The sequence below is a fragment of the Carcharodon carcharias genome, chromosome 27, assembly GCF_017639515.1.
Source record: "Carcharodon carcharias isolate sCarCar2 chromosome 27, sCarCar2.pri, whole genome shotgun sequence".
In the NCBI taxonomy this organism is placed as follows: domain Eukaryota; kingdom Metazoa; phylum Chordata; class Chondrichthyes; order Lamniformes; family Lamnidae; genus Carcharodon; species Carcharodon carcharias.
Window position 1 is genome coordinate 10,839,743 of NC_054493.1, and position 27,539 is coordinate 10,867,281.

A 27,539-nucleotide genomic window follows, 5' to 3' on the forward strand; every position below is an offset into this window, starting at 1 on the left:
TGACAGGACTGGAGAATTTTACCTGTGAGGAAAGGTGAGATAGACTGGGATTGTTTTCCTTGGAACAGAGGAGGCTGAGGGGAGATTTAACTGAGGTATATAAAACTATGAGGGGCCCAGATAGCGTGGATAGGAAGGACCTATTTCATTAAAGAATTTCAATAATCAGGGGGTTTCCATTTAAAGTATTTAGCAGAGGATTGGGAGGGTGAGGGATTCGCTGAATCATCCCATCTGTGGAGACACCAGCCAGTTCACACTGGGGAGAGGACGTTCACCTGCTCTGTGTGTGGGAAGGGATTCACTCAGTTATCCACTCTGCTGAGACATTAGCCAGTTCACACTGGGAAGAGGCCGTTCACCTGTTCTGAGTGTGGGAAGGGATTCACTCGAGTGCCATCATCAAGAGTGGCTCGGTGGCACCATTAGTGACTGAGCTGGCTGAGTCCTAAAAGGCAAAGCTGCTAGACTGGGTCTGCGGCAGGTGCTGAGAGAACCAACAAGAGGGCAAAACATACTTGACCTCATCCTCATCAACCTGCCTGCTGCAGATGCATCTGTCCATGGCAGTATCAGTTGGAGTGACCACTGCACAGTTGTGGAAGCAAAGTCCGGCCTTCACATTGAGGATACCCTCCGTGGTGTTGTGTGGCATTATCACTGTGCTAAATGGGATAGATTTCAAACAGATCTAGCAACTCAAAACTGGGTATCCATGAGGTGTTGTGGGCCATCAGCAGCAGCTGAAATGTACTCGAACACAATCTGTGACTTCATGGCCCGACATATCCCCCACTCTACCATTACCATCAAGCCAGGGGATCAACCCTGCTTCAATGGAGAGTGCAGGAGGGCATGCCAGGAGGAGCACCAGGCATACTTAAAAATGAGGTGTCAACTTGGTGAAGCTGCAACACAGAACTACTTGCATGCCAACAGCATAAGCAGCAAGTGATAGACAGAGCTGAGCAATCCCACAACCAATTGATCAGAACTAAGCTCTGCAGTTGTGCCACATCCAGTCATGAATGGTGGTGGACAATTAAGCAACTCACTGGAGGAGAAGGCTCCACAAATATCCCCATCCTCAATGATGGGGGAGCCCAGCACATCAGTGCTAAAGATAAGGCTGAAGAATTTGATACATTCCGACCTCCTTCAGAGGTCCCCAAAATCACAGATGCCAGTCTTCAGCCAACTCGATTCTCTCCATATGATATCAAGGAATGGCTGAAGGTCCTGGATAGTGCAAAGGCTATGGGCCCTGACAATATTCCGGCAATAGTATTGAAGACTTGTGCTCCAGAACTTTCCACACCCATAAACAAGCTGTTCCAGTACAGCGACAACACTGGCATCTACCCAGCTATGTGGAAAATTGCCCAGGTATGTCCTGTATACAAAAAACAGGACAAATCCAACCCGGCCAATTACCGCCCCATCAGTCTGCCCTTGATCATCAGTAAAGTAGTGGAAGGGGTCATCAACAGTATTATCAAGCAGCACTTGCTTAGCAATAACCAGCTCACTGATGCCCAATTTGGTTTCTACCAAGGCCACTCAGCTCCTGACCTCATTACAGCTTTGGTTCAAACATGGACAAAAAAGCTGAACTCCCAAGGTGAGGTGAGAATGACTGCCCTTGGCATCAAGGCTGCATTTGACTGAATGTGGCATCAAGGAGCCCTAGAAAAACTGGAGTCAATGGGAATCAGGGGGAAAACTCTCCACTGGGTGGAGTCATACCTAGCACAAAAGAAGATGGTTGTGATTGTTGGAGGTCAGTCATCCCAGATCCAGGAAATAAGTGCACTAGTTCCTCAGGGTAGTGTCCTTGGCCCAACCATCTTAGCTGCTTCATCAATGACCTTCCTTCCATCATAGGTCAGAAGTGGGAATTTTCGCTGATGATTGCACAATTTTCAACACCATTCAGCTACTGAAGAAGTCCATGTCCAAATGCAGCAAGACCTGGACAATATCCATGCCAAGGTTGACAAGTGGCAAGTAACATTTGTGCCACACAAGTGTCAAGCAATGACCATCTCCAGCAAGAGAGAATATAGCCATCGCCCCTTGATGTTCAATAGTATTACCATCACTGAATCCCCCACGACAAACATCCTGGGGGGTTACCATTGATCGGAAATTGAACTGGACTAACCAAATAAATAATGTGGCTGTGAGAGAATGTCAGAGGGTAGGAATCCAGTGATGAGTAACTCACCTCCTGACTCCCCAAACCCTGTCCACCTTCTACAAGGCGCAAGTCAGGAGTGTGATGGAATACTCACCACTTACCTGGATGAGTGCAGCTCCCAGAACACTCAAGAAGCTTGACACTACCAAGGACAAAGCAGTCCCTTTGTTTGGCAGAACATCCACAAACATGCACTCCCTCCACCATAGACGCACTGTGATGCACTGCAGGAATTCAGCAAGGGTCCTTTAACAGCACCTTTCAAACCCATGATTACTCCCATCTAGAAGGACAAGGGCAGCAGAAAGATGGGAACACCACCACCTGGAAGTTCCCCTCCAAGTCACTCACCATCCTGACTTGGAAATACATCACCATTCCTTCACTGTCGCTGGGTCAAAATCCTGGAATTCCCTTCCTAACAGCACTGTGGGTGTACCTACACCACATAGACTGCAGCGGTTCAAGAAGGCAGCTCAGCATCACCTTCTCAAGGGCAATTAGGGATGGGCAATAAATGCTGACCCAGCCAGTGAAGCTCACATCCCATGAATGAATAAAGAAAATGTCTTTTGTGTGGACAAAAAAGGCCAAGTACAGTGATTGATGCTGTTCCTTGAATTTTTTAGGGTTTGCCGCACAGTGAAAATTACATTTGTGTTGCTTCTCGATTGGGGGAAAACCGCACTGTGACTCTGGAAGGAGCTCTTTGGCCACTAAGCGAAGGTGATTGAGGAAGATCCTTGTAATGATTTTCCCTGTGGCAGGCAGCAGGGAGATTCCTCTGTAATTACCGCATTCGGACCTGTCTCCCTTCTTGAAGACAGTCACAACCAGAGGGTCCCAGAGATCCCCTGGCATGCATCTTTCTTCCCAGATCAGGAATATGAGGTTATTGAGCCGTGCCAGGAGTGTAACTTCATCGTGTTTCAGAATTTAAGCAGGAATTCCACCTGCTCCGGAAGCCGTGTTGTTTTTCAGCTGTTGAATGGCTTTTTCACTTTTGCTGTGGATCGTGGGAGCACCGAGACTGAGCCAGACAGGGTATTGAGGAATGGAGTTGAATGGTAGGACCCGAGGAATTGCAGAGGATCAGGGGGACCTTGGTGTCCATGTCCATAGATTCTTGAAGGCAGCAGGACAGGTGTATAAGGTGGTTAAGAAGGCATATGGGACAATTGCCTTTATTAGTTGAGGCATGCAAGAGCAGGGACGTTATGTTGGAGCTGTATAAGATGTTAGTTAGGCCACATCTGGAGTACTGTGTGCAGTTCTGGTCGCCACACAATAGGAAGAATGTGATTGCACTGGAGGTGGTGCAGGTGAGATTCACCAAGATGTTGCCTGGGCTGGAGCATTTCAGCTATGATGAGAGACTAAATAGGCTGGGGTTGTTTTCCTTAGAGCAGAGAAGGCTGATTGAAGTGTAGAAAATAATTAGGTGGGTAGATAGGAAGAAACCTTTCCCCAATGTGCAGGGGTCAATAACCAGTGGACGTAGATTTAAGGTAAGGGGCAGGAGGTTTAGAGAGGATTTGAGGATTTTTTTTTACCCAGAGGATGCGGAGTATCTGGAACTCTGCCTGAGGGGGTGGTAGAGGCGGGAACTCTCACAACAATTAAGAAGTATTTAGATGACCACTTGAAATGCCATAGCATACAAGGCTACGGGCAATTGCTGGAAAATAGGATAAGAGTCGATAGGGGCTTGATGGCCGGCATGGACATGATGGGCCAAAGGGCCTCTTTCCATGCTGTAAAACTCTATGACTCTATGAAGTATAAATTGTTGTTCCTTTTACATTTGGCACTCTTGCGAATTGTCCTGTTGAATACAAGATGAAAAGCTTTGACAACATGTGTCTTTCTTCAGCATTACTCAAGTTCTGTAATGTCAAGTGATTATTTGCATTTCAATTATATTCTTTCTCCTTGTAACCTGTCTTAACATTCTCTCCATCAAGCAAACCAGGAGGAATGTAGATGCTGTGATTTTCTTGGGATATTGTTCTGTATTTACTCTATCTCCCACTGGGGATGATCACCCAGGGTGACAATGGACCACTCAATTTATTGTTTGTTGTTTCCTATGTCCCAGGTGTTGTTCAATATTGATTTAAGGTTCAGATAATACAGTGGAATTGTATGAACAAAACCACTCACTGTTACTGGAGGATACTGCTTACCTGAATTCCTCTAAAATTGTGGTCCTCACAGACACCGATACTTTATCCCCAGGCCTGCTGAGGTTGAATACAAGAGCAGGGAGGTTATGTTGGAACTGTATAAAATGTTAGCTAGGCCACATCTGGAGTCCTGTGTGCAGTTCTGGTCACCACACAATAGGAAGGATGGTAAAGGTTCGAGGAGATTCACAAAGATGTTGCCTGGGCTGGACCATTTCATCTGTGATGAGCAACTAAATAGGTTGGAGTTGTTTTCCTTAGAGCAGAGAAGGCAGTCTGCTCTTGTCCACCTGATGGGACAGGAAGTATTCCTGTGAGTGTGTGAATGTGGTTCTCTGTTTATGAGTATGTGGTTGTGTGCTCATGGGTGTCTGTGCTGCTTCTCATTAGCTATATCACAAACCTTCCTCTTTCTGAGCAGTTGATATTGGTTCTCTGGGAACCCTGTTGAGTGATTTGAATGGTACCATTCAGGGAATCTTCATCCAGGGCGAAACCACATGTGCTGTGTAAAACTTGACATCTATGCATCCAGGCCCCACTTTTTCTGGAACAACATGAAGTGTCTACTACTTCAAAAGTCCTTTTCTTTCCCCTCAATATTATCCTCAGATTGATCACAAATTCCTTCAACACGTCTATGGTCTCCACTTTAAATACTTCCATCAGTCTTAGCAACAGATAGCAATGGAATTGTTGCTATCACAAGAATCAGTTCTGAAACACTGTCACTCTGATCCAGATCTTCCCACATAACACCAATCCATACCCCATCTGAGTTTCACATTTTAATGTGATTGTCCAATCGAGAAAACATATGTACTTTAACTCTTTTAAACCTGATTCAGCATATCTGCTCCACACAAACTACAAGAGATTGTATTTGAGATCAATTATTCCTTTATAGTCTGTGCTGTTCTGAATGCTGACAGTATTAATCTTTTCCCTAAGATAAAAGCAAAATACTGCAGATGTTGGAAATCTGAAATGAAAACAGAAAATGCTGGACAAACTCAGCAGGTCTGGCAGCATCTGTGGAGAGAGAAACGGAGTTAACATTTTGAGTCCATATGATTCTTCTTCAGAGCTAAAGGGGAGTAGAAATGTGATGGATTTCATACTTTTTAAGAAGAGGTGAAGCAGGAGGAGCATAATAGAACATCAGGATAGGTGGGAGCCAAGGAGAAATTTGACAAGATGTCAAACGGGAGCATTAATGTTTATGTTTGAGTTTTGGTAAACAACTTGTCAAACACCAGGAGGTAAATGGAAAACAATGAAAGTGAACAGGGTCAAAGGGAAATCCCATCCGGGAGAAGAGCAGAACTTCTTTAACCTTCTCTGTAACCTGTCCTAACCCTTCTGCCGGTTCATTTATTGAAACCAGGGGCTCCCCTTGTTCTAATGGTGACATTCCCTGTCTGCCCAGTTATTTCTTCAAGTCAGCCCTTGAATTGCTTGTGCATTGTTTCTTCATGTTCCCAATTTTCACTAACAAATGTTGAAATGTTTGCTCCACACCCACAGGGTTTCATCTGTCTAAAGCCACAAACAGAAAGGTCCAGTTTTCTCCTGGAGTTTGAGACAAATCAGCTTTTAAATTGTGCAGAGTTTCAGCCAATGAGGGAGATTGGACTGAGCCCCGCCCCTCATTCACTCCGATTGTTTGAGGTTCCAGGAGCTCGTGCTCGGTCCTTCCAGCACCCTCCCTTTTCGTATTGGTCCAGAGCTGCTGACAATCGGGCGAGGACGGTGAGCTGGAGCATGCGCAGTGCGGCTGGACAGCAGTGCGCATGAGTACTGTCGAAGAGTTTGGAGCATGCCCAGTGGGATTGATGTCCTTGCGGGAAGAGGCGCCTGTTTGTCCCGGAGAGGCGGAGTCAGAGCGAGGCGGTGGGTGGGAGGATTTGGAAACACTTTGTGGATCCGCAAACCCTGAGGAATAATTGTCAGCTCCTGGTTTGCAGCTGCGGGGCTTCTCCCTCCTGGGAACAGACCCAGGTTAACGGCAAAACAAAAACAAAAACAGAATTACCTGGAAAAATTCAGCAGGTCTGGCAGCATCGGCGGAGAAGAGTTGACGTTTCGAGTCCTCATGACCCTTCGACAGAACTTGAGCAAAGTTCTGTCGAAGGGTCATGAGGACTCGAAACGTCAACTCTTTTCTTCTCCGCCGATGCTGCCAGACCTGCTGAGTTTTTCCAGGTAATTCTGTTTTTGTTTTTGTTTTGGATTTCCAGCATCCGCAGTTTTTTTGTTTTTATCTCCAGGTTAACGGCCGCCATCCTGGGTCAGCGAGTGGAGGATGGTTCACATCAGAGGATGGGGGAGGGGGGACAATAAATAAGAGGTTACACTTTGGGCTCAATTCAATGAGGACTCTCATCTCTCTTTGGGAAACTGAACAAATGGCACCTTGTAAAAGCTGAGGGTTACATTGGGCAGGAAGAGAACCAGAAACCAAAATGAGACAAGACACTGAGTTTAACTTTGTTCGAGAGAGAGAGAGAAAGTAGGAAGGAAAGCCTGGGAGGTTTGGAGAAACCACCCATCACGATTGCTCTCCACACATTAATTCCTAGTCACAAGGTTAACATCCGATAATCTGTATGGTTGGTCAGGGTGATGCAGATTAATAGATAATTGGTTTGGTTTGATAGATAATTGGTTTATGGAAAAGTCATCACGGTGGCAGGTACTGAATTATGATGATGATACCAATAAAACAAGTAATCATCATTCATGACATAGTTATAGACAATATTTAAATAAAATGAAAATATAAATCAGTTAAAGGATTGCACAATTATAATCATTTCAGCATAAAGTCATTACAATACGTTACAAAATGCAGGACTGAATAGAAATGAAAGGTCTATTGCACTATGCGTTTTATATTAAAGTCCTTCGATCATATGTTGTCAGCTTGAGTTCATTAAACTCTCAATCATTTACATCCTAATTATGAGTTTTATACAGTGGGCGATCGGGCTGTCTTGTAGTGTATTTGTCCCATAGCTTAGTTGCAGATGGTATCTTTTCTGCTGAACTCCATTATACATTTACTTCTGTGTGGCTGGGCAGTGCCTTTGAGAGGCGAGATTCTGGAATTATCTGCTGAAGTCCAGACAGAGTTTTTCCCACATTTCAGCAAGGGAACACACATTCAGACGTTTGATTGTGTAATGTTTTGTCACGAGTCATGAATGAAGTGAATTATCGAACATTTTGCTATCTCTATAGGATTTGTTGAAAACATACAGAAAGAATTAATTATCCAACACTTTATTTGGATTTTAGCCCAGGGAGGAGGGAGTGTGTGTGGGATGGGGATTTACGGCTTTGGGGGAACGAGAAGAAAAATGTTCCATAGGAACTAGAATTGTCTGTTTTGAATTTCTGTCCTGGACTGTCAATGATGTTTATTGTAATCTCCTTTTACCGGTCTTTAGAAGGGGAAGATTTGCAGATCAGTAACTCAAACCAAAAATCACATCTAGATCTGACAGAATGACTCAGTTCATCCAGACCTGAATATCATCGGCTTTTGACTGTGGAAAGAGAAATGTTTGTCTGTTCTGACTGTGGAGAAAGATTTCAAACAACACGAAAAAACACCGAGACACACACAGACCTGCGTGAGAGTGTTCCAGTGCACTGACTGTGCAATGAGCTTTAACCAGTTACACAGCCTGAAAACAAACAGAACCATTTGCAGTGTGGAGAAACCATACATGTGTTCTGTGTGTGAACGAGGCTTCAACTGATTGTCCAACCTGGAAAGACTTAAGGACACAGACACCATGGAGAAACCATAGAAATGTGGGGACTGCAGGAAGGGATTCAATTACCCATCGCAGCTGGAGATTCATCGATGAAGTCACACCAGGGAGAGGCCGTTCTCCTGCTCAGTGTGTGGGGAGGAATTCACAATATCATCCAGCTTATATATACACCAGCGAACTCACACTGGGGAGAAGCCGTTAACCTGCTCTGTGTGTGGGAAGAGATTCAATTTTCTGTCCCAGCTGCTGAGACACCAGCTCGTTCACATTGATGAGAGGCTGTTTAACTGCTCTGATTGTGAGAAGAGCTTTAAAAGACAAGAGAACCTGGTCAAGCACCGGTTTGTTCACACTGAGAGATGGTTCAGTTGCTCTCACTGCAGGAAAGTGTTCAGACAATCAGTGAACTTAATAAAACACCAACAAGTTCACACCAGGGAGAGGGCACTCACCTGCCCCATGTGTGGAAAGGGATTCACTCGACTATCTCACCTCAGCTCACATCAACTTGTTCACACTGATAACAAACCTTTCCAATGTTCAGAGTGTGAGAAGACCTTTAAACTGCAGGTGATCTTCTGAGACACCAGCAAATTCACACTGAGGAGAGGCCATTCCCCTGCTCTGTGTGTGCAAAGGGATTTATTTGTTTGACCAACCTCAAGTTGCACCAGCGAGTTCACTCTGATCGGAAACCTTTCCAATGTTCTGACTGTGAGAAGAGCTTTAAAACTGCAAGGGATCTGCTGATACACCAACGCTTTTACACGGGGAGAGGCCATTCCCCTGCTCTGTGTGTGCAAAGGGATTTATTTGTTTGACCAATCTCAAGTTGCACCAGCGAGTTCACTCTGATCGGAAACCTTTCCAATGTTCTGACTGTGAGAAGAGCTTTAAAACTGCAAGGGATCTGCTGATACACCAGCGCTTTCACACGGGGAGAGGCCATTCACCTGCTCCATATGAGGGAAGGGATTCACCCGTTCCTCCCACCTACTGACACACCAGCAGGTTCACACTGGGGAGAGGCCATTCACCTTCTCCGTGTGTGGGAAGGGATGCACTCGTCTAGCTCACCTCAATTCACATCAACTTATCCACACTGATAACAGACCTTTCAAATGTTCTGAATGTGAGAAGACTTTTAAAGTCACAGGTGTTCTGCTGAGACACCAGCGAGCTCACACTGAGGAGAGGCCCTTCACCTGCTCTGTATGTGGGAAAGGATTCACTCATTCATCTCACTTAATGAGACACCAACGAGTTCACAGTTGAACGGAGCAGTTGTATTCTGCTGTTATTGTTGCTGTTAAGCACCTCTAGGACTAAACCAGGTTCATTCTGACATTTGGGCTGATGTTAATAATGTTTCAGAGGGGAATCCTTAAGAAGGACTATCTCCTGCATGCATTGTTGTCAAGAATCAATACCCACCACCAGAAATAATGTTATACATTAGGCTGTATGACACATCTTAGATCCTTACCAATGTTGGTCATAAAATCTGAATAGTTGGGTGGACGCAGATGGGAAAAGGATTATGAAAAAGGACATTGCAGAAAAGAATGAGCTAAACTAGAAGGGAGAAATAACAATGGGATTGGCTGAATACAGGAGCAGTGGAAATAAAACTGGGAAACAAGAAACACAGGTTATTAAAAACAAAAACATAATTACCTGGAAAAACTCAGCAGGTCTGGCAGCATCGGCGGAGAAGAAAAGAGTTAACGTTTCGAGTCCTCATGACCCTTCAACGGAACTGGGTGAATCCAAGGAGAGGGGTGAAATATAAGCTGGTTTAAGGTGGGTGCGGGTGTGTGTGTTGGGGGGGGTTGGGTGGGGGGAGAGAAGTTGGGGGGGTGGTGGTGTGGCTGTAGGGACAAGCAAGCAGTGATAGGAGCAGATAATCAAAAGATGTCACAGACAAAAGATCATAGAGGTGTTGAAGTTGGTGATATTATCTACACAAATGTGCTAATTAATAATGGATGGTGGGGCACCCAAGGTACAGCTCTAGTGGGGTTGGGGGGGCATAAAAGATTTAAAAATAATGGAAATAGGTGGGAAAAGAAAAATCTATATAAATTATTGGGAAAAAACAAAAGGAAGGGGGAAGAAACAGAAAGGGGGTGGGGATGAAGGAGGGAGTTCAAGATCTAAAGTTGTTGAATTCAGTATTCTGTCCGGAAGGCTGTAATGTGCCTAGACCGAAGATGAGGTGCTGTTCCTCCAGTTTGCGTTGGGCTTCACTGGAACAATGCAGCAAGCCAAGGACAGACATGTGGGCAAGAGAGCAGGGTTGAGTGTTAAAATGGCAAGCGACAGGGAGGTTTGGGTCATTCTTGCGGACAGACTGCAGAACACCTGCAGTCTGTCCGCAAGAATGACCCAAACCTCCCTGTCGCTTGCCATTTTAACACTCCACCCTGCTCTCTTGCCCACATGTCTGTCCTTGGCTTGCTGCATTGTTCCAGTGAAGCCCAATGCAAACTGGAGGAACAGCACCTCATCTTCCGACTAGGCACTTTACAGCCTTCTGGACTGAATATTGAAATTAACAACTTTAGATCTTGAACTCCCTCCTCCATCCCCACCCCCTTTCTGTTTCTTCCCCCTTCCTTTTGTTTTTTCCAATAATTTATATAGATTTTTCTTTTCCCACTTATTTCCATTATTTTTAAATCTTTTATGCCCTGCTAGCCTTTCCACTCCACCCCCACTAGAGCTATACCTTGAGTGCCCTACCATCCATTCTTAATTAGCACATTCGTTTAGATAATATCACCAACTTCAACACCTCTGTGTTCTTTTGTCTGTGACATCTTTTGATTATCTGCTCCTATCACTGCTTGCTTGTCCCTACAACCACACCACCCACCAGCCCCCCACTTCTCTCCGCCCCGCCGCCCCCCCCCCCCCCCACCCCACCACCACCACTCCCACCTTAAACCAGTTTATATTTCACCCCTCTCCTTGGATTCACCCAGTTCTGTTGAAGGGTCATGAGGACTTGAAACGTCAACTCTTTTCTTCTCCACCGATGCTGCCAGACCTGCTGAGTTTTTCCAGGTAATTCTGTTTTTGTTTTAGATTTCCAGCATCCGCAGTTTTTTGTTTTTAACACTGGTTATTCAGATTGGTGGAGTAAATCTGTCTGGGAAACAATCAGCATCAAGACATTTGATTTGATAAATGGCTGTCATGTAACAAATAAGAAAAAATAGCAATTCCCATTAGCAGATCTACCAAGGTATAGATCAAACTGAGCCAGAGGATCTGCTTTCATAACCGTAGGGATGTTATAATATTACATTACAATGTGATGAACCACTTAACAGAGCCACTGATCGATGTTGATAAATGTCTGCAATGGCTCTCCAGCGTGCAGTGAAAATGATGAAGGAAACATCGTCATTTGGTAAGAAGCGGAAAAAGACCCACACTCTTTGCCAGCGATGTGGGGCTAAAGCATTTCACCTGCAGAAATCGACCTGCGGCAAATGTGCCTACCCTGCCAAGAGAAAGAGGAAGTATAACTGGAGTGCTGAGGCCAAAAGGAGAAACACAACTGGTACAGGCTGCATGAGGCACCTGAAGATGGTCTATCGCCGATTCAGGAATGGATTCGGCGAAGGGACCACCTGGAAGCCCAGATGTTCCACAATGGCTTCCTCCAGCACTGCATAAACCACCAGTGTATCTACACAACAAATAGAGCTATGGTTCGGAAGGTTAAAATAAAATGTCTGCATTCCCATTTTTATTGTATGGAAATTATGACAGTATATTTGGAAACAATTTAGAGACACAAGCACAAACCTAGGATGGGTATTGTTAATGCTCATGTGAGGAAACTCAGGACGTTTTATTACAATAAATGTGTTATATAAATGCACATTGTTGTTGTTCACTGCGAATAATGAGTCGGTTGGCCGTCTGAGCTGGAAACTCATGGGTGCCATCACACCAGCAGTAGGATATTCTCCAGCTGATTGTGGAAATTGAGTCACTTGGTCATCCTATTTACTGACACAGCAGCACAGTCACTCTGGAGAGAGACCATTCAGATAATTCATGTTTGAAAAAGGATTTACTCAGCTTTCCCACCAACTTTGAAAGTTCAAATAGAATTAGAAAATGATCAGCACATTCATGTGCGTGAGCAGTAATTCACTTCTTTTTTCCAGCAGCTGGGATACCAGTGAGTTCACGTGTGACTGTAGGGGTTGGATTCTGTCATTTTTGCTGTTGTTTTGGGGACTCTCAATTCTCCAATTCCCATTCCCCTGCTTTCTGGTGGATAATGAAGGGTCCATGCAGATGGGTTTAAGTACAACTTGTTTCACAACTTTAATATTGAGCTGTTTGGCCCCAGTTTCCACCCAATAACAGCAAAACAAATCAGGCTAGAATAAGTTGAATTGTCAATGGCGGGTCCATTACCCAGCATTCCATGCGGTGGAGAATGTCCTCTATTCACATCACAAGAGACCAGTGCGCAGGCGCTGTGCCCAGTGATCAGTGCATGCGCAGTGGGAGTAGTGGCAATGGTGAGCAGCTTCTTTTTTAGATCCGCAGTTGGAAAAGTGGTGGGTGGGGAACGGCCGAGCGAAGGAAGTGGTGGATCCGGTAGGTGTTTGGGGAGGCTTTGTAAATCTGTTGTGTAAGCGGCAAACGCCGAAAAAGAACTCGCCGTTTCCCCTTTTGCACAGAGGGACAAGAGCTGTAGGTGCGATTTCTCCCATTTACAGGCCTCAGGTCACGGCCGTCATCTTCAGAGCAGGCAATGTGCAGCAGGGCGCATGCGTGGCTGCCATTTTTGTTTGGGGCAATGTGCAGCAGGGAGCATGCGCGGTTGCAATTTTTATTGGGAAGATGTTTTTGAATGTTTTTAACGACAGAATTGAAAAACTTGTCCATCAAGCTCTGACCTTTACGCTTTGAGTCTAATTGATGAAGCAGAGCAGGAAAGAAAAGGATGCAAATCCTGCTCTCTGATTCCCACTTCCTCATGGACGTCCTGCCCCATGTGTCCAAAGATCTGTGGGTCTGTTCAATCACATGAAGACCCACGGCAGAAACTCACAACCCTGAGTAGATGTCATCTCGAATTCGAGGGAGCACTGATGATGACAAGGGGCAATGTGCAGCAGGGCGCAAGTGTGGTAGGGAGAGAGAATGTTGTGAATTTCTATCCTGGCCTGACCGTGATGGCTTTTGGAAACCTCTTTAACAGGGGGTTAGAAGGGGAGGATTTACATGCAGCAAACTCAAATCAAGAGAAATATTTAACTCATTTCAAATTCTATCCATGACAGACGCTGATGGTTTTTGTAAACATCTTTTACAGGGTACTAGAAGAGGATTTGCAGAAAGGAAACTCAAATCAATCAGCACATCAAAATCTGACAGCATCACTTGATTCATCAGGAACTGGATGTTATTGGCCTTTGAGCGTAAGCATTGAATTCCAGATCATTACCACTTGCTGTATAAACTTTCTTTGTCACATCTGCCTGTTGATCTTGCCCATGAATCTTAAATCTATTTCCTGTAATCCTTTTACTCTCATTTAAATAATGGGAACAGCTTTTCCTTATCTACCTTATCTAAACAATCATAAACTTGTAAAACTCTATCAAATCTCCTCTCAATCTCCTTTGCTCCAAAGAGAACAGCCCCAATTTCTCCAACCCAACATTGCAACTAAAATTCCTTATCCCTGGAACCATTCTGGTAAATCTCTGCACCCTCTCAAGGACCATCACATCCTTCATAATGTGTGGTGATCACTGGTTTGCACAGACCCAGATGTTCTGTGTTCGTGTCTGTGATGTCATCACACACCGACAATTGCTCAGTGACATCACCCCGCTCCCCGGGTATTTCCTCAACTGGGAAATTTTTCTCTGACTCCAGGGCTTCTGATATCTTTCCAGCTGCCAGCTCCAGCAGGAGACATTAACATTAAAAGCTGAAATTGTTTCAGATGTGAGTATTTTTGAGCATTTATCTACAACTTAGAGCTTTTAGTTCTATGCTGTGTTATCTGTGAGAGGGTCCATGGCTCTGGGGCTGGTGTGGCTCCTTTGCTGTGGATCAGAACCCATGTCCATCCATTGCTCTGTTTCACCACTGTTCTCTCTGATAATCTCTCTGCTATTGTCTAACTTCCTCTCCCTCTAATAATGGGTGTATTTTGGCCTTGTTTAACAGTTTACTGGCACTTCTGCAGACTTTACTTTCACAACCTACCTTTGTGCTTTTGTGGATTCTCTCTCACTCTTTTTTTTCTGATTTAAATCAATTTCACAGGGTATTAGAAGGGGAGGATTTGCAGTCAGGAAACTCAAACCAAACATCACATCAGAATCTGATGGAGTCGCCCAATTTATCATAACCTGAATATCATCAGAATTTGGACATGGAAGGAAAAAGCACTGTTCACAGTGGAGAGAAACCGTACACGTGTTCTGTTTGTGGACGAGGCTTCAATCGATCATCTGACCTGTCAAAACATAAATGCAGTTACAATAGGGAGAAGCCGTGGAAATGTGGGGACTGTGGGAAGGGATTCAATTGCCCATCTGACCTGGAAACACATCGGCGTATTCACACAGGGGAGAGGCCGTTCACTTGCTCTGAATGTGGGAAGGGATTCACCACCTCATCCCACCTGCTGACTCACCAGCGAGTTCACACTGGAGAGAGGCCGTTCAGCTGCTCCATGTGTGGGAAGGGATTCACTCAGTCAACCCATCTGCTGACACACAAGCGTACTCACACTGGGGAGAGGCCGTTCACCTGCTCTGTATGTGGGAAGGGATTCAGTGATTCATCCAACCTGTTGATACATCAGCGATTTCACACTGGGGAGAGACCTTTCACCTGCTCCAAGTGTGGGAAGGGATTTGCTCAGTCATCCCATGTGCTGAGACATGAGAGAGTTCACACTGAGGAGAGACCTTTTAGATGCCCAGACTGTGGGAAGTGCTATAAGGGTTCCGTGGAACTGATGTGCCATCAACGTGTTCACACTGGGGAGAGACCATTCAGGTGTTCGCACTGCGGGACTGGGTTCAGGGAATCATCTCATCTCATTGTACACCAGCGCACTCATACTGGAGAGAGGCGGTTCTCATGCTCCGAGTGTGGGAGGAGATTCAATCATGCATGCACCCTTCTGAGACACCAGCAAGTTCACACTGGGGAGAGGCCGTTCACGTGCTCCATGTGTGGGAAGAGATTTGGTCGGTCATCCACTCTGCTGAGACACCAGCAAGTTCACAAGTAACCACAGTTATTGGATTTTGCTATTAATCACAGCCCAGACAGAGCCATGTTCATGGGTTCTTTTTTTGCTGATGTCAAACTCTAGCCCAGTTATAGTGGTGAATATTCAGGATAAAAGTCAAACAAATCAGCTTTGTGTTAAATATAGTGATTCAGCTCTTTTTAATAACTAACATAAGGTGGTTTTTTTTTGAAGTGCTCTCCCTCTCCCCTGTCTCCTTCATCTTCATCTCCAACAACAAGTGGGTGGAGCTCATGGAGTTTCTTTGTCACTAAGACTGAGACAATCCGATCAGCTCCCACCGCCACTTCCCTCCCTTCCATTCGCTCACCGGACCAAACTGCCTCTAAAGTTTCCCCTTGTCCGGGCCCTGAAATCACATCTTTCTCTATTTTTTCCCCTATGTCACCTCATGTTCTCAGAGCTCATCTTGTCCCTGAGACCTGCCTCCTCTCTCAATCCTATTCCCACTAAACTGCTGATCACCTAACTTGCCAATGTGCACTGATATTATTCATGGTTCTCTGTCCTTGGATACCGGGATTAAAAGAACATAGGAGTAGGCCATTTGGCCCCACAGAGCCTGCTCTGCCAGTCAATAAGATCAGGGCTGATCTGACTGTCACCTCAACTCCACTTTCCTGCCTAACACCCCCATAACCCTGGACTCCTTGGTAGATCAAACATCTGTCTAATACAGCCGTGAATATATTCAATGACCCAGCCTCCACTGCTCTCTGGGGAAGAGAATTCCAATGATTCATTATCCTGTGAGGGAAGAAATTCCGCCTCATCTCAGCCTTCAATGTGAGACCCCTTATTTTGAAACTGTGCCCCCTAGTTCTAGATTCCACCAAAAGGGGAAACATCCTCTCAGCATCCACCTTATCAAGCCCCCATCAGTATCTTCTATGTTTCATTAAGATCATCTCTCATTCTTCTCAACTCCAATGGATTCAGATCCAACCTATTAATCCCTTCCTCAGAAGACAAACACCTTCATCCCAGGAATCAGCCTACTCAACATTCTCTGAACTGCTTCCAGTGCAAGTAAGTTCTTCCTTAATTATTGAGACCAAAATTGTACTCAGTATGTCCGATCAAAATCTCCATCTGACTTTTACGCAGGGAACATGGGGAACCGAGTTTGGATTTCAGCCCAGGGAGGAGGGAGAGTTTCGGATCGGAATTTACAGCTTTGGGGAAACAAAAGAGGAAAAAATGTTCCATAGAAACTAGGATTTCTATCCTTTACATACAGTGATTAAGTTTCTAAATTCCTTTTACAGGGTATGAGAAAGGGAGGATTTGCAGATTCAGAATGGGAGAAACCGTACATGTTTCTTGTGTGAACGAGGCTTCAACTGAGCATTGAACCTGGAGGGACAAAAGGATACCTACACCATGGAGAAACCATGGAAATATCTGGACTGTGGGAAGGATTCAATTACCCATCTGAGCCTTGAAAGTCATCAGTGCAGTCACAGCAGGGAGAGACTGTTTCCTCACTCTATGTGCTGGAAGGGATTCAGTCAGTCATCCTAATGCCGAGACACAGTGAGCTCACATGTGATTGCAGGAGTTGGATTCTGGTGTTATTACTGTTGTTAATCACACCCAACAACTTGCCTTCATTTAGCACATTTACCAGAGGAGAATTATCAAATGAAATTTGGCAGAGCCACATACAGGGAAATTAGGACAGGCGGCCAAAAGAATGATTAAATAGTTCAATTTTAAACAGCAGCTTAAGGAGGGAGGTTACAGAGGGAGGGACTGGCAAGGTGATGCACTGAGTGAAAACAAGGATGATCATTTTAAAATCAATGTGTTGCTACACCAGGAGCTAATGCATGCAGTGAGAATGGGGGTGATAGGTGAATGGAATTTGGTCTGTTAGGACATAGATAATAAAGTTTTGGATAACCTTGAGTTTTCTGATCCATTACCATCTAGAAGGACAAGGGCAACAGATAGATGTTCCACCTAGAAGTTCCCCTCTAAGCCACTTGCCATCCTGACTTGGTAATATATTGCCGTTCCTTCACTGTCGCTGGGTCAAGATCATGGAACATCCAACCTAACAGCACTGTGGGTGTACCTACACCACATGGACTGCAGCGGTTCAGGAACACAGCTCAGCAATAAATGCTGGCCTAACCAGCGACACCACATCCTATTAAAGGATAAAAAAAGTGTCAGGGGCCGGCCAGGAGTATGTTGGAATAGATCAGTCTCGAGGTAACAAAAGGATGGAGTGAGGTTTTAAATGAGCTGTGGCAGGGGTGGAGCCGGGTGATGTTACCAAGATGGAAGGAGGTGGTGTTAGTGATGGAACAAATCTGTGGTCAGTTGCTAATCTCAGGGTCAGATCTGAATCAAGGCTGTGAAAAGTCTGGTTTAGTCTCAGGCAGTTGCCAGGGAGAAGGTTGGGAATGGAGGTTGGTCAGTAGGTTGGGAATGGAATTTGGAGCAGGACCATAAACAATGTCATCAGCCTTTCCAACATTCAATTGTAGGAAATTTCTGGAAGTCCCGTACAGGATGATGGATAAGCAGTCTGATCGTTTAGTAACAGTGGGGGAGTCCAGAGAGGTGGTGGAGTTGCCTGCATAATGTGAAATCAAACACTTTTTTCAGATGACATCCTTGAAGGGCAGCATGTAGATTGAAATAGGACAGGCCAAGGATAGATCCTCAGGGACACCAGAGGTAACTGTGTGGGAGAGAGAAGAGAAACATTGTGAGCAGTACTCTGGCTGCCAATAGATAAGCAACGATCCAGGAGAGAGCAGTCCCACCAGGTGGACAACAGTGAAGGGGTGCTGCTTGATCAGGAGCCGATGTAGGTCAGTGAGACCAGAGGTGATAGGTGAATGGGATTTGGCGAAGGAGGATTGTGTGGTAAACCATGTCAAAGGCTGCAAACAGACCAAGAAGGACAAGGAGGGATAGCTCATCTGTCAGTTACATGGGTGTGTTTTGTGACTTTGATAAGAGCTATTTGGTACTGTGATCGAGGGGCAGGAATCTGCTGGGAGGGATTGAAACATGGAATTCCAGGAAAGATGGGAACGGATTTGGGAGGCGACAAAATGTTCTCAGACTTCGGGGAGGAAAGGGAGGTGAGAGATGGGGCAGTAGTTTGCAAGGACAATGGAGTTAAGTGTTTTTTGAGGATGGGGGTGATGACAGCAGATTTAAAGGAAAGTAGGAAATCACCTGATGAGAGAACCAGCAACAATATCAGGTAAGGTGGGGTGTTTGGGCAGTCAGTAGTTCAGTGGGAATAAGGTTCAGGGAAGAGGAAATGGGTCTCATGGACAAGATGAGACCTGACAGGGCATGAGAGGGGATTGGAGAGAAATTTAAAAAAGATGAGAGTTCAGGGCTCAGACAAGGGGGAACTTTAGAGACAGTTTTGTCCAGTGTGTTAGTGGAAGGGAGGGAAGCAGCAGAGGCAACTGATCAGATTGTCTCAATCTTAGTGACAAAGAAGCTCCATGAGCTCCTCACACTTGTTGTTGGAGCTGAGGGTATTGGAGGCGCGGAGAGGGAGAATAATTCAGAAGGAACTAACTTGTGTTGGAGATATTAAAAAGACTCAACACACTGTGTGTTTAACACAAAGCTGATTTATTTGACATTTATCCACAATGTTAATGCCCATTACTGGGCTGGAATTTATTAACATCCACAGAAACAGATTCAAATTAACATAGTTCAGTCCTGAATGTGATTAACAGAAAAATCCAATCATTGTAGTTACTCATGAACTCGCTGGCGTCTCAGCAGGGTGGATCACCAAGTGAATCCATTCCCACACTCAGAGCAGGTGAACAGCCTCTCCCCGTGTGAACTCGCTGGTGATTTAGCAGGTGGGATGACCGGGTGAATTTCTTCCCACACTCGGAACAGGTGAATGGCCTCTCCCCAGTGTGAACTCGCTGGTGATTCAGCAGGGTGGTTGACTGAGCAAATCCCTTCCCACACTTAGAGCAGGTGAACGGTCTCTGTCCAGTGTGAATCCGCTGGTGTATAGTGAGTTGAGATGAGTGCTTGAACCCAGTCCCACAGGAGGAGCACTTGAACGGTCTCTCACCAGTGTGAATTCGCTGGTGTGCGCTTAGTTCAGACGATCGAATGAACCCAGACCCGCAGTGAGAGCACCTGAATGGTCTCTCATCAGTGTGAACATGTTGATGGGACATCAGTTCCCCAGAGCTTTAATAGCAGTTCTCACAGTCTGGACATTTAAAAGGTCTCTCCCCAGTATGAACTCTCTCATGTCTCAGCACATGGGACAATTGAGTGAATCTCTTCCCACACACATAGCAGATGAACGGCCTCTCACCAGTGTGAACACGTTGATGATACATTAGGTCCCCAGAACTTCTATAGCATTTCCCACAGTCTGGACATTTGAAAGGTCTCTCCCCAGTGTGAATCCACTGGTGTGTCAGCAGGTTGGATGACTGAATGAATCTCCTCCCACACGCAGAGCAGGTGAATGGCCTCTCCCCAGTGTGAATTCGCTGGTGTTTTAACAGGTCGGATAGCCGAATGAATCCCTTTCCACATTCGAAGCAGGTGAACAGCCTCTCCCCTGTGTGAATGCGTCGATGAGCTTCCAGCTCAGACGGATAACTGAACCTCTCCTCACATTCCCCACATTTCCACTGTTTCTCCCCACTGTAAACGGTGCTTTTTCCTTCCATGTTCAAAATCTGATGACATTCAGGTTACGATAAATTGAGCGACTCCATCAGATCCTGATGTGATATTTGCTTTGAGTTTCCCAACTGCAAATCCTCCCCCTCTAATGCTCTGTGAAGTTGATTTAAAACAGAAAAAATGAGAGAGAGAATCCACAAAAACACAAAGGCAAGTTGTGAAATTGAGCTGAATGAATCTGGTCATTTGTGGAGCTGACACTAGCAAAAGTGACCTTGAAATCTGCTGGATTGTCATAACAACCCAACTGGTTCACTGATGTCCTTCAGGGAAGGAAACCTGCCATCAAGACTGGGCCTACACAAGTCTCTGGCCTCTATGGGGGGGAAGAGGGAGAAAGAGAAAGGGTGAGAAGGATAGCAAGAAAAAGGAGAGGCAGAGAGTGAAAGAGAGGGATTTTAAATATCTACAGCTTGACGAGAACTTTGACAGAATCTCCCAAATCCTCAACCTCCACTAACTAAAAGGATGAGGGGAGCAGGTGTATGTGAACACCATCACCTCCAAGCTTCCCTCCATGGACTGCAGCGGTTCAAGAAGGTGGCTCACTCCCACTTTCTCAAGAGCAATTAGGGATGGGCAATAAATGCTGGCCCAGCCTGCAACGCCCATAAATGAATTTTAAAAAATCCGTGCAGATTTGTCTGACATCCAGCACTGGATGAGCAGAAATCTCCTCCATTTAAATATTCCTTCCCTGCCACTGGGTCAAAATCCTGGAACTCCCTTCCTAACAGCACTGTGGGTGTTCCTACAATACATCGACTGCAGTGGTTCAAGAAGGCAGCTCACAACCACCTTCTAAAGGGCAACTAGGGATGGGTAATAAATGCTGGCTGAGCCACCAACGCTCACATTATTGCCTTCGGTGCCTATTACAAATTCCACTCCCTAACCACTGACTCTCTCGCTCACCTCCCTCTCCTTGGCAATTGCCTGAGGCTGAATCACACTGTTCACAATCGAGATGAGCTTACAGCCACATATCCGCATCAACACCAAGACCGCCTATTTCCGCCTCAGTAACATCACCTGACTCCGCCCTAGTCTCAGTTTATCTGCTGTTGAAAGCGTCATCCATTCATTTGTTACCTGTAGTCTAAACTATCCTGATGCATACCCAACCGGCCTCCAACATTCAACTCCATCCTCCCACCCCCAGAATCTTGAGGTCATCCAAAACTCTGCTATCCATGTGCTTACTCACACTCAGTCTTGTTCACACATCACCCTTGTGCTCACTGACCGACAAAGGCTCTCATTTTAAAAGCACCAAAACTTTAAAATTCTCATGTTTTCCTCCATGGTTGTGATGATCCTGATCTCTGTATTCTCCTCCAGCCACAGCCCTCGCTGCCCCCTCGCCAGGATCTCTACACTGATCTAATTTCAGCCACTTGAGCATTCCCGATTTTAATCACTCCACCATCAGTGACTGTTCTTTCAGTTGCCTAGGCCACAGCTCTACGCCTCACTCTTCTTCTTTAATATACTCCTTAAAACCATCCTCTTTGACAAAGCTTTTGGTCATCTGACCTAATATGGCTCATGTGGCTCAGTGTCAAACGTTACTTTGTAATAAATGCCTTGGAAAAGTTTATTATGCTAAAGGCATAATTATTGTCACTGCCTTGGACATATATCGTTGATTTGCCTCATCAATCACACATTGTAACTCAAAGTGTGAAGCAGCTTGATGGACAATTGTCCTCATTCTGTCATTAGGAACATTTCAAAAAATGCCCACAATAAAGATGGCGGCCGCGCATGCGTCCTGCTGCGCCTTGACCACAATAAAGATGGCGACCGTTACCCCGGGGCTGTAATCGGAAGATGCCGTCCTGGCTCCGTGCAAAAGTGGGAACGCTAAGTTCTTTTTCGGGGTTTTGAGGATTACGCAACATGTTTGCGAAACCTTTCCGCCGACCCACCGGATCCATCGCATCCTCCGTCCCCCTACTTTCTCCCTTACCGATACGGATCCGACAAAAAACCGTCTCTCCATCGACATTACTCGTTCTGCGCAGGCTCCAATGTTTTTCTCCAATGCGCCTGCGTACTGCTTTCCTGTGATGTGGATAGGGGCTATTCCCCACCGCAGGGGATGATGGGTGAAGGCCTCGCCATTGAAAGTACAAATTATTGTATCGAGATTTGTTTTCCTGGTGTGGTACGGAGACTGGGGCCGAAGGATCAAATAATAAACTTAGGAAACAAATTATATCGTTATATTATATTGAAACTATTGGAGAAAATTCTGAAAGAGAGAATCGATCTCCACTTGGAGAGGCAAGGTTTGATCAGGGATAGTCAGCATAACTTTGTCAGAGGGAGGTCACACCTAACAAATTTGATTGAATTTTTTGAGGAGGTGACCAGGCGTGTAGATGAGGGCAGTGTAGTTGATGTAGTTTATATGGATTTCAGCAAAGCCTTTGACAAGGTTTTGGCTTGTAGGAGGCAGAGGGTAATGACAGAAGGATGCTTTAGTGACTGGAAGCCAGTGTCCAGTGACGTACCACAGGGATCTGTGCTTGGTCCCCTATTATTCATTATTTAAAAAATGACATAGATGACTATGTAGGGGGTAGGATTAGTAAGTTTGTGGATGACACAAAGATTGGCCGGGCGGTTAACAGTGAAGTTGAGTGTCTTGGGCTACAGGAAGAGATAGACGGGATGGTCAAATGGGCAGATAAGTGGCAGATGGAATTTAACCCTGAAAAGTGTGAGGTGGTACACTTTGGAAGGAGTAATTTGGCAAGGAAGTATTCAATGAATGGCACAACAGTGGAAGTTCTGAAGAACAAAGGGACCTTGGCGTGTGTGTCCATAGATCGCTGAAGGCGGAGGGCATGTTAGCGGGGTGGTGAAAAAGGCATTTGGGACGCTTGCCTTTATCAATCGAGGCATAGGTTACAAAAGTAGGGAGGTCATGTTGGAGTTGTATAGAACCTTGGTGAGGCCACAGCTGGAGTACTGTGTGCAGTTTTGGTCGCCACATTATAGGAAGGATGTGATTGCACTGGAGGGGGTGCAGAGGAGATTCACCAGGATGTCGCCCTGGGATGAAACATTTAAGTTATGAAGAGAGATTGGATAGACTTGGGTTGTTTTCGTTGGAGCAGAGAAGACTGAGGGGTGACCTGATCGAGGTGTACAAGATTATGAGGGACATGGACAGGGTGGATAGGGAGCAGCTGTTCCCCTTAGTTGAAGGGTCAGTCACAAGGGGGCATAAGTTCAAGGTGAGGGGCAGGAGGTTTAGGGGGATGTGAGGAAAAACGTTTTTACCCAGAGGGTGGTATGACGGTCTGGAATGTGCTGCCTGGGAGGGTGGTGAATGCGGGTTGCCTCACATCCTTTAAAAAGTACCTGGATGAGCACTTGGCACATCATAACATTCAAGGCTATGGGCCAAGTGCTGGTAAATGGGATTAGGTAGGTCAGGTGTTTCTCACGTGTTGGTGCAGACTCGATGGGCTGAAGGGCCTCTTCTGCACTGTGAGATTCTGTGATTCTGAAACCCAACTGCACGGACCCTCCATTATCCAGCAGAAAGAAGGAGAACGGGATTTGGTGGAAAATAGAGAGTCGCCAAAGAGACGCAATAACAACAGAATCCAATCCCTACAGTCACATATGAACTTACTGGTGCCCCAGCAGGCGGGAAGAACAACTGAATCGCTGCCCACAAACACAACATTTAAAAAGCCTCTCTCTACCAGGTGGGAAAATTCATTCAATCCTTTCACACGTGTAAATTATCTGAATGGTCTGTCACAATGTGGCTATGCTGCTGTGTCCTGTCAGATCTGATAATCCTACCCCTGGTGCGACTACACAAGAGTTTCCATCTCAAATGGCAATGGAATCACTCCTCACAGTCAACACCAACAAAAATCTGCATTTATATAACACCTTTACTTTAATAAAACATCCCAAGATGCTTAACATGGGTGAAATTGTAGCAGTATTTTTGGGACCAAATTAAAGATGAAAACACAATACAATAAAAATGGAAACGCACACATTTTAGCAATATAAATCCGTGGCTCTGTTAAATGGTTCATCACATTGTATAACATTCCTATGGTTGTAAAACAGCAGATTATCTGGCTCAGTATGATCTATGCTTTGGTAGATCTGCTATGAATATAACACATAGGGAATAGCTGCGCATTTCATATTTCTATGTATGTGTTCTATCACATACATTTACTTTAATCAAATGTCTTGAAGCTAATTGTCTCCCAGGCTAATTTATTCAAAAGCCTTAATAACCAGTGTTTCTTGTTTCCCAATTTTTTTTCTACAGCTCCAGCATTCATCTGACCCCATTGTTATTTCTCACTTCTGTTTTCAATCACTGTTGTCTTCAATATCCTTTTTCATAATCCACTTCCCATCTGTGTCCACCCAACTATTCAGATTTTGTTACAAAAGCTGGTAACGATGTGAAATATGTCATGCGGCCTGATACTTAACACTATTTTGGGTGGTGGGGATTGATTATTGAGTACAATTCATGCAAGATGTATTCCTTCTTAGGGTGTCCCATCTGAAACATTAACCATCACATTAGGTTTATATGGGAAATGTTTTTTTTCAGAGATCAAGGAAGCGCAAAAATTGTCCCAAAGTTCATGGCCATGAGCATGGGTGTCGAGTCCACATAAATGAAGCACAATTGCCGGTTGGTCCTCACCAGCAACAAGAACTCCCATTCCCCATCATCCCCCAGCCCCCTCAGCACAGCTCCTGGCCTCTCCCTGCCATTTGAAGTTCCTCACATCTGCATCCTGTTGTTGTTGTATCAAGTGATTAAACACAGCTCCACACTGTGTCCAGGAATTCCTTCCCATAATGTGCAAAAGCACTCAGTAACTTTAAACACATCAAAAGGCAATCAGTAATGGTGGAGGTACTGAAATGGCAGGAGCTGGAACCATGGTGAGAGCAGGAAAGTGATAGCATGAAGTTAGAGGGGAGGAGTAAGATGTGTCAGTGTGAAATTGGAGGGGGGGGCGCGAAGAGGAATGTCAGTGTGTGGATTCCTCTATCATAGCCTTTCCTCGTCCTCAGAATACAACTGTGATTTGAAGGTGTTTCGAAACAGCAACATGCCATGCAGTGGAAGAACACCAATTTATACCTGGGTCTGGCAGTTCCTCCAGGGTTTAATAGCCTGCTGCCTCCAGCTCTGTCAGACTGGGGCTGTGGCAACTGGTAAGGGAACCAACGAGAGGGAAAATCCTTGAAATCATTCTCACCATTCTACCTGTCACAGATGCATCTGTCCATGATAGTATTGTTAGGAGTGACCCCACAAGGCCCTTGTGGAGTCAAAGTCCCACCTTCACACTGACGATTCCCTCCATCGTGTTGTGTGGCACTGCCACTGTGCTAAATGGGACAGATCTAGCAACTCAAGACTGGGCATCCATGAGGCAGTGTGAACCATCAGCAGCAGCAGAATTGTATTCAACCACAGTCTGTAAACTCATGGCCCAGCATATCCCTCACTCCACAATTACATCAAACCAGGCAATCAAGCGTGGTTCAATGAAGAGTGCAGGACAGCAGGTCAGGAGCAGCACAACCCATATCGGAATGTCAACCTGGTGAACCTACAACACAGGACTGCTTGCCAAACAGTGGAGCAGCCTATGATAGCCAGAGCTAAGTGATCTCACAACCAACGTATCAGATCAAAGCTCTGAAGACTTGTGTTCCAGAACTAGTGACACCCCCAGCCAAACCATTCCAGCAGCTTTCCAAAGAAAATAAAACCCAGCCTACGAAACGCTTCCTCTTCCCAACTGTTTTTGATGTGAATAAGGATGAGTGGGAGTTTGCTAATTTCTCTCCCTTAATCTTATGAATCAGATCATTCTTGACATGGGTCCGCTGCTATTGGGCACCCAGGGAGTGACCATTCTAATTCGGTGACTCTGAGCAGTTTTATTGGTCCAGGGGCTTGAGTGAAACTTGCCACTTTTAAAGTGTTATCATTCATTGTACATTAGGCCGCACCTACAAACTGGTCTCTCGCATTTCCAGTGAAGTGGAGGAAGTTTGCTTTCATAAACCAGCAACTGCGATAAAGACGAAGCAGGATGGAGAAAGACTCAGTTGGAGCACAGTGACACAGTGGATGAATGGAGAGCTGGGATTCACCCATGAAAACAGCAAAGTTTTTAAAAAAAGCAACAGCACCCAAAGTGGGGCTTGAACCCACAAACCTGAGGTTACAGGCCTCATGCACTACTGACTCTGCTAGCCAGAAGCTCAAGGGACTGATGCTTTCTATTCAATCATTCACAGCTTCCCTTTCTTATCTGCACCTCCTTCCAAACACTGTGATTCATTTTCCTCAGGATTTGTTCCTGGATTTAATATTTATCCGCTATGTGACCTTATTTTGAGATCTGATTCTCTTCAATCTCCAACACAAATTGAGTTGCAAACCTGTCGGACAAACAATGGAAAACAAGTCAGTTGGTAACACAAATCCCATGGTACTCATTTTCAGATTCACAAAGTCAACTTTTAAATAAAAGGAAGGAATTTTGCAGTGAAAATATTTAGAAAGTTGTTTTTATTTGTGACACACTCACTCGGGTATTCTGTAAATGCTGCTTGGAGGTTCAGTGACCGGGATATAATCTATCTGTATTTTCCTGAGCTTGTGCTCGGTGTATTGGGAGGTTTGACCTGGGTTGGAGTGTCTTGCATCCCAGGGTTGGGCAGTAACCCACTGATTGAAGCTGCAGCCGCCGCTTTCTGCTGGCAGCGGGCGATTGGAGAGTGCGGGGCCGGAATATTGCTGCTTTTCTACTTTTCCCTGTCTCACTGTGGAGCTGAGGAGGAGCAAATGGGTTTGTTTGAATCCAATAACTTCATAGATTTCCAATGGGTTAGATATAGATACAGGGTAGGTCTAATCATTTTCTCATTAAACTTGAAATAAATTAATCAATAATCCATTTGTGTGTGGCATGGGACAGGGAAAGGGATATGGTGGCATAGTGGAAATATCACTAAACTAATGATCCAGAATCCCAAGCTAATGATCTGGGGGACATGGTTCAAATCACAGTAGAATATGAATTCAAGTAATAATCTGGAATTGAAAAGCTAATCTCAATAATGATGACCATGAAACCATTGTTGTAAAAACCCATCTGGTTCACCAGTGCCCTTCAGGGAAGGAAACCTGCTGTCCTTACCTGATCTGGCCTACATGTGATTCCAGACCCACAGCAATGTGGTTGACTCTTAACTTCTTATGATGTGACAAGCGACTCATTTCAAGGGCAACAAAACCATAAAATGCT

The 27,539-nt window shown here is 45.2% G+C and overlaps 2 protein-coding genes, 1 long non-coding RNA gene and 1 pseudogene across 4 annotated transcripts; 3 read left to right on the forward strand and 1 right to left on the reverse strand.

The window, feature by feature from the left end:
* Positions 1-20,563, reverse strand: part of LOC121270165 — a 53,806-nt pseudogene extending 33,243 nt beyond the window's left edge.
* LOC121270202 (60S ribosomal protein L37-like) lies at positions 11,565-11,858 on the forward strand. The gene has a single exon (XM_041175515.1). The coding sequence runs from the start codon at positions 11,565-11,567 to the stop codon at positions 11,856-11,858; it is 294 nt and encodes a 97-aa protein (XP_041031449.1).
* LOC121270201 (zinc finger protein 239-like) lies at positions 12,687-17,532 on the forward strand. Of its 2 annotated transcripts, none has more exons than XM_041175512.1 (4): positions 12,687-12,721; positions 13,522-13,627; positions 14,487-15,461; positions 16,755-17,532. In XM_041175512.1, exons 3-4 carry the CDS (start codon positions 14,596-14,598, stop codon positions 16,759-16,761), a joined length of 873 nt encoding a protein of 290 aa, XP_041031446.1. In that variant the 5' UTR covers positions 12,687-12,721; positions 13,522-13,627; positions 14,487-14,595; the 3' UTR covers positions 16,762-17,532. The 2 variants fall into 2 exon arrangements, with proteins under 2 accessions (XP_041031446.1, XP_041031447.1); XM_041175513.1 differs by having other exon boundaries at positions 12,704-12,800.
* A 3,106-nt stretch (positions 20,564-23,669) lies between the features above and the next one.
* Positions 23,670-26,781, forward strand: LOC121270204. Its single transcript, XR_005941490.1, has 2 exons — positions 23,670-23,927; positions 26,229-26,781. It is a non-coding gene; the product is annotated as an uncharacterized LOC121270204 (long non-coding RNA).
* Positions 26,782-27,539: the final 758 nt, after the last annotated feature.

Excerpts from the sequence above, each read along its gene's own strand:
- LOC121270201 (XM_041175512.1), top strand. The coding sequence starts at position 14,596 with ATGGAAGGAAAAAGCACTGTTCACAGTGGAGAGAAACCGTACACGTGT.
- LOC121270202 (XM_041175515.1), top strand. The coding sequence starts at position 11,565 with ATGATGAAGGAAACATCGTCATTTGGTAAGAAGCGGAAAAAGACCCAC.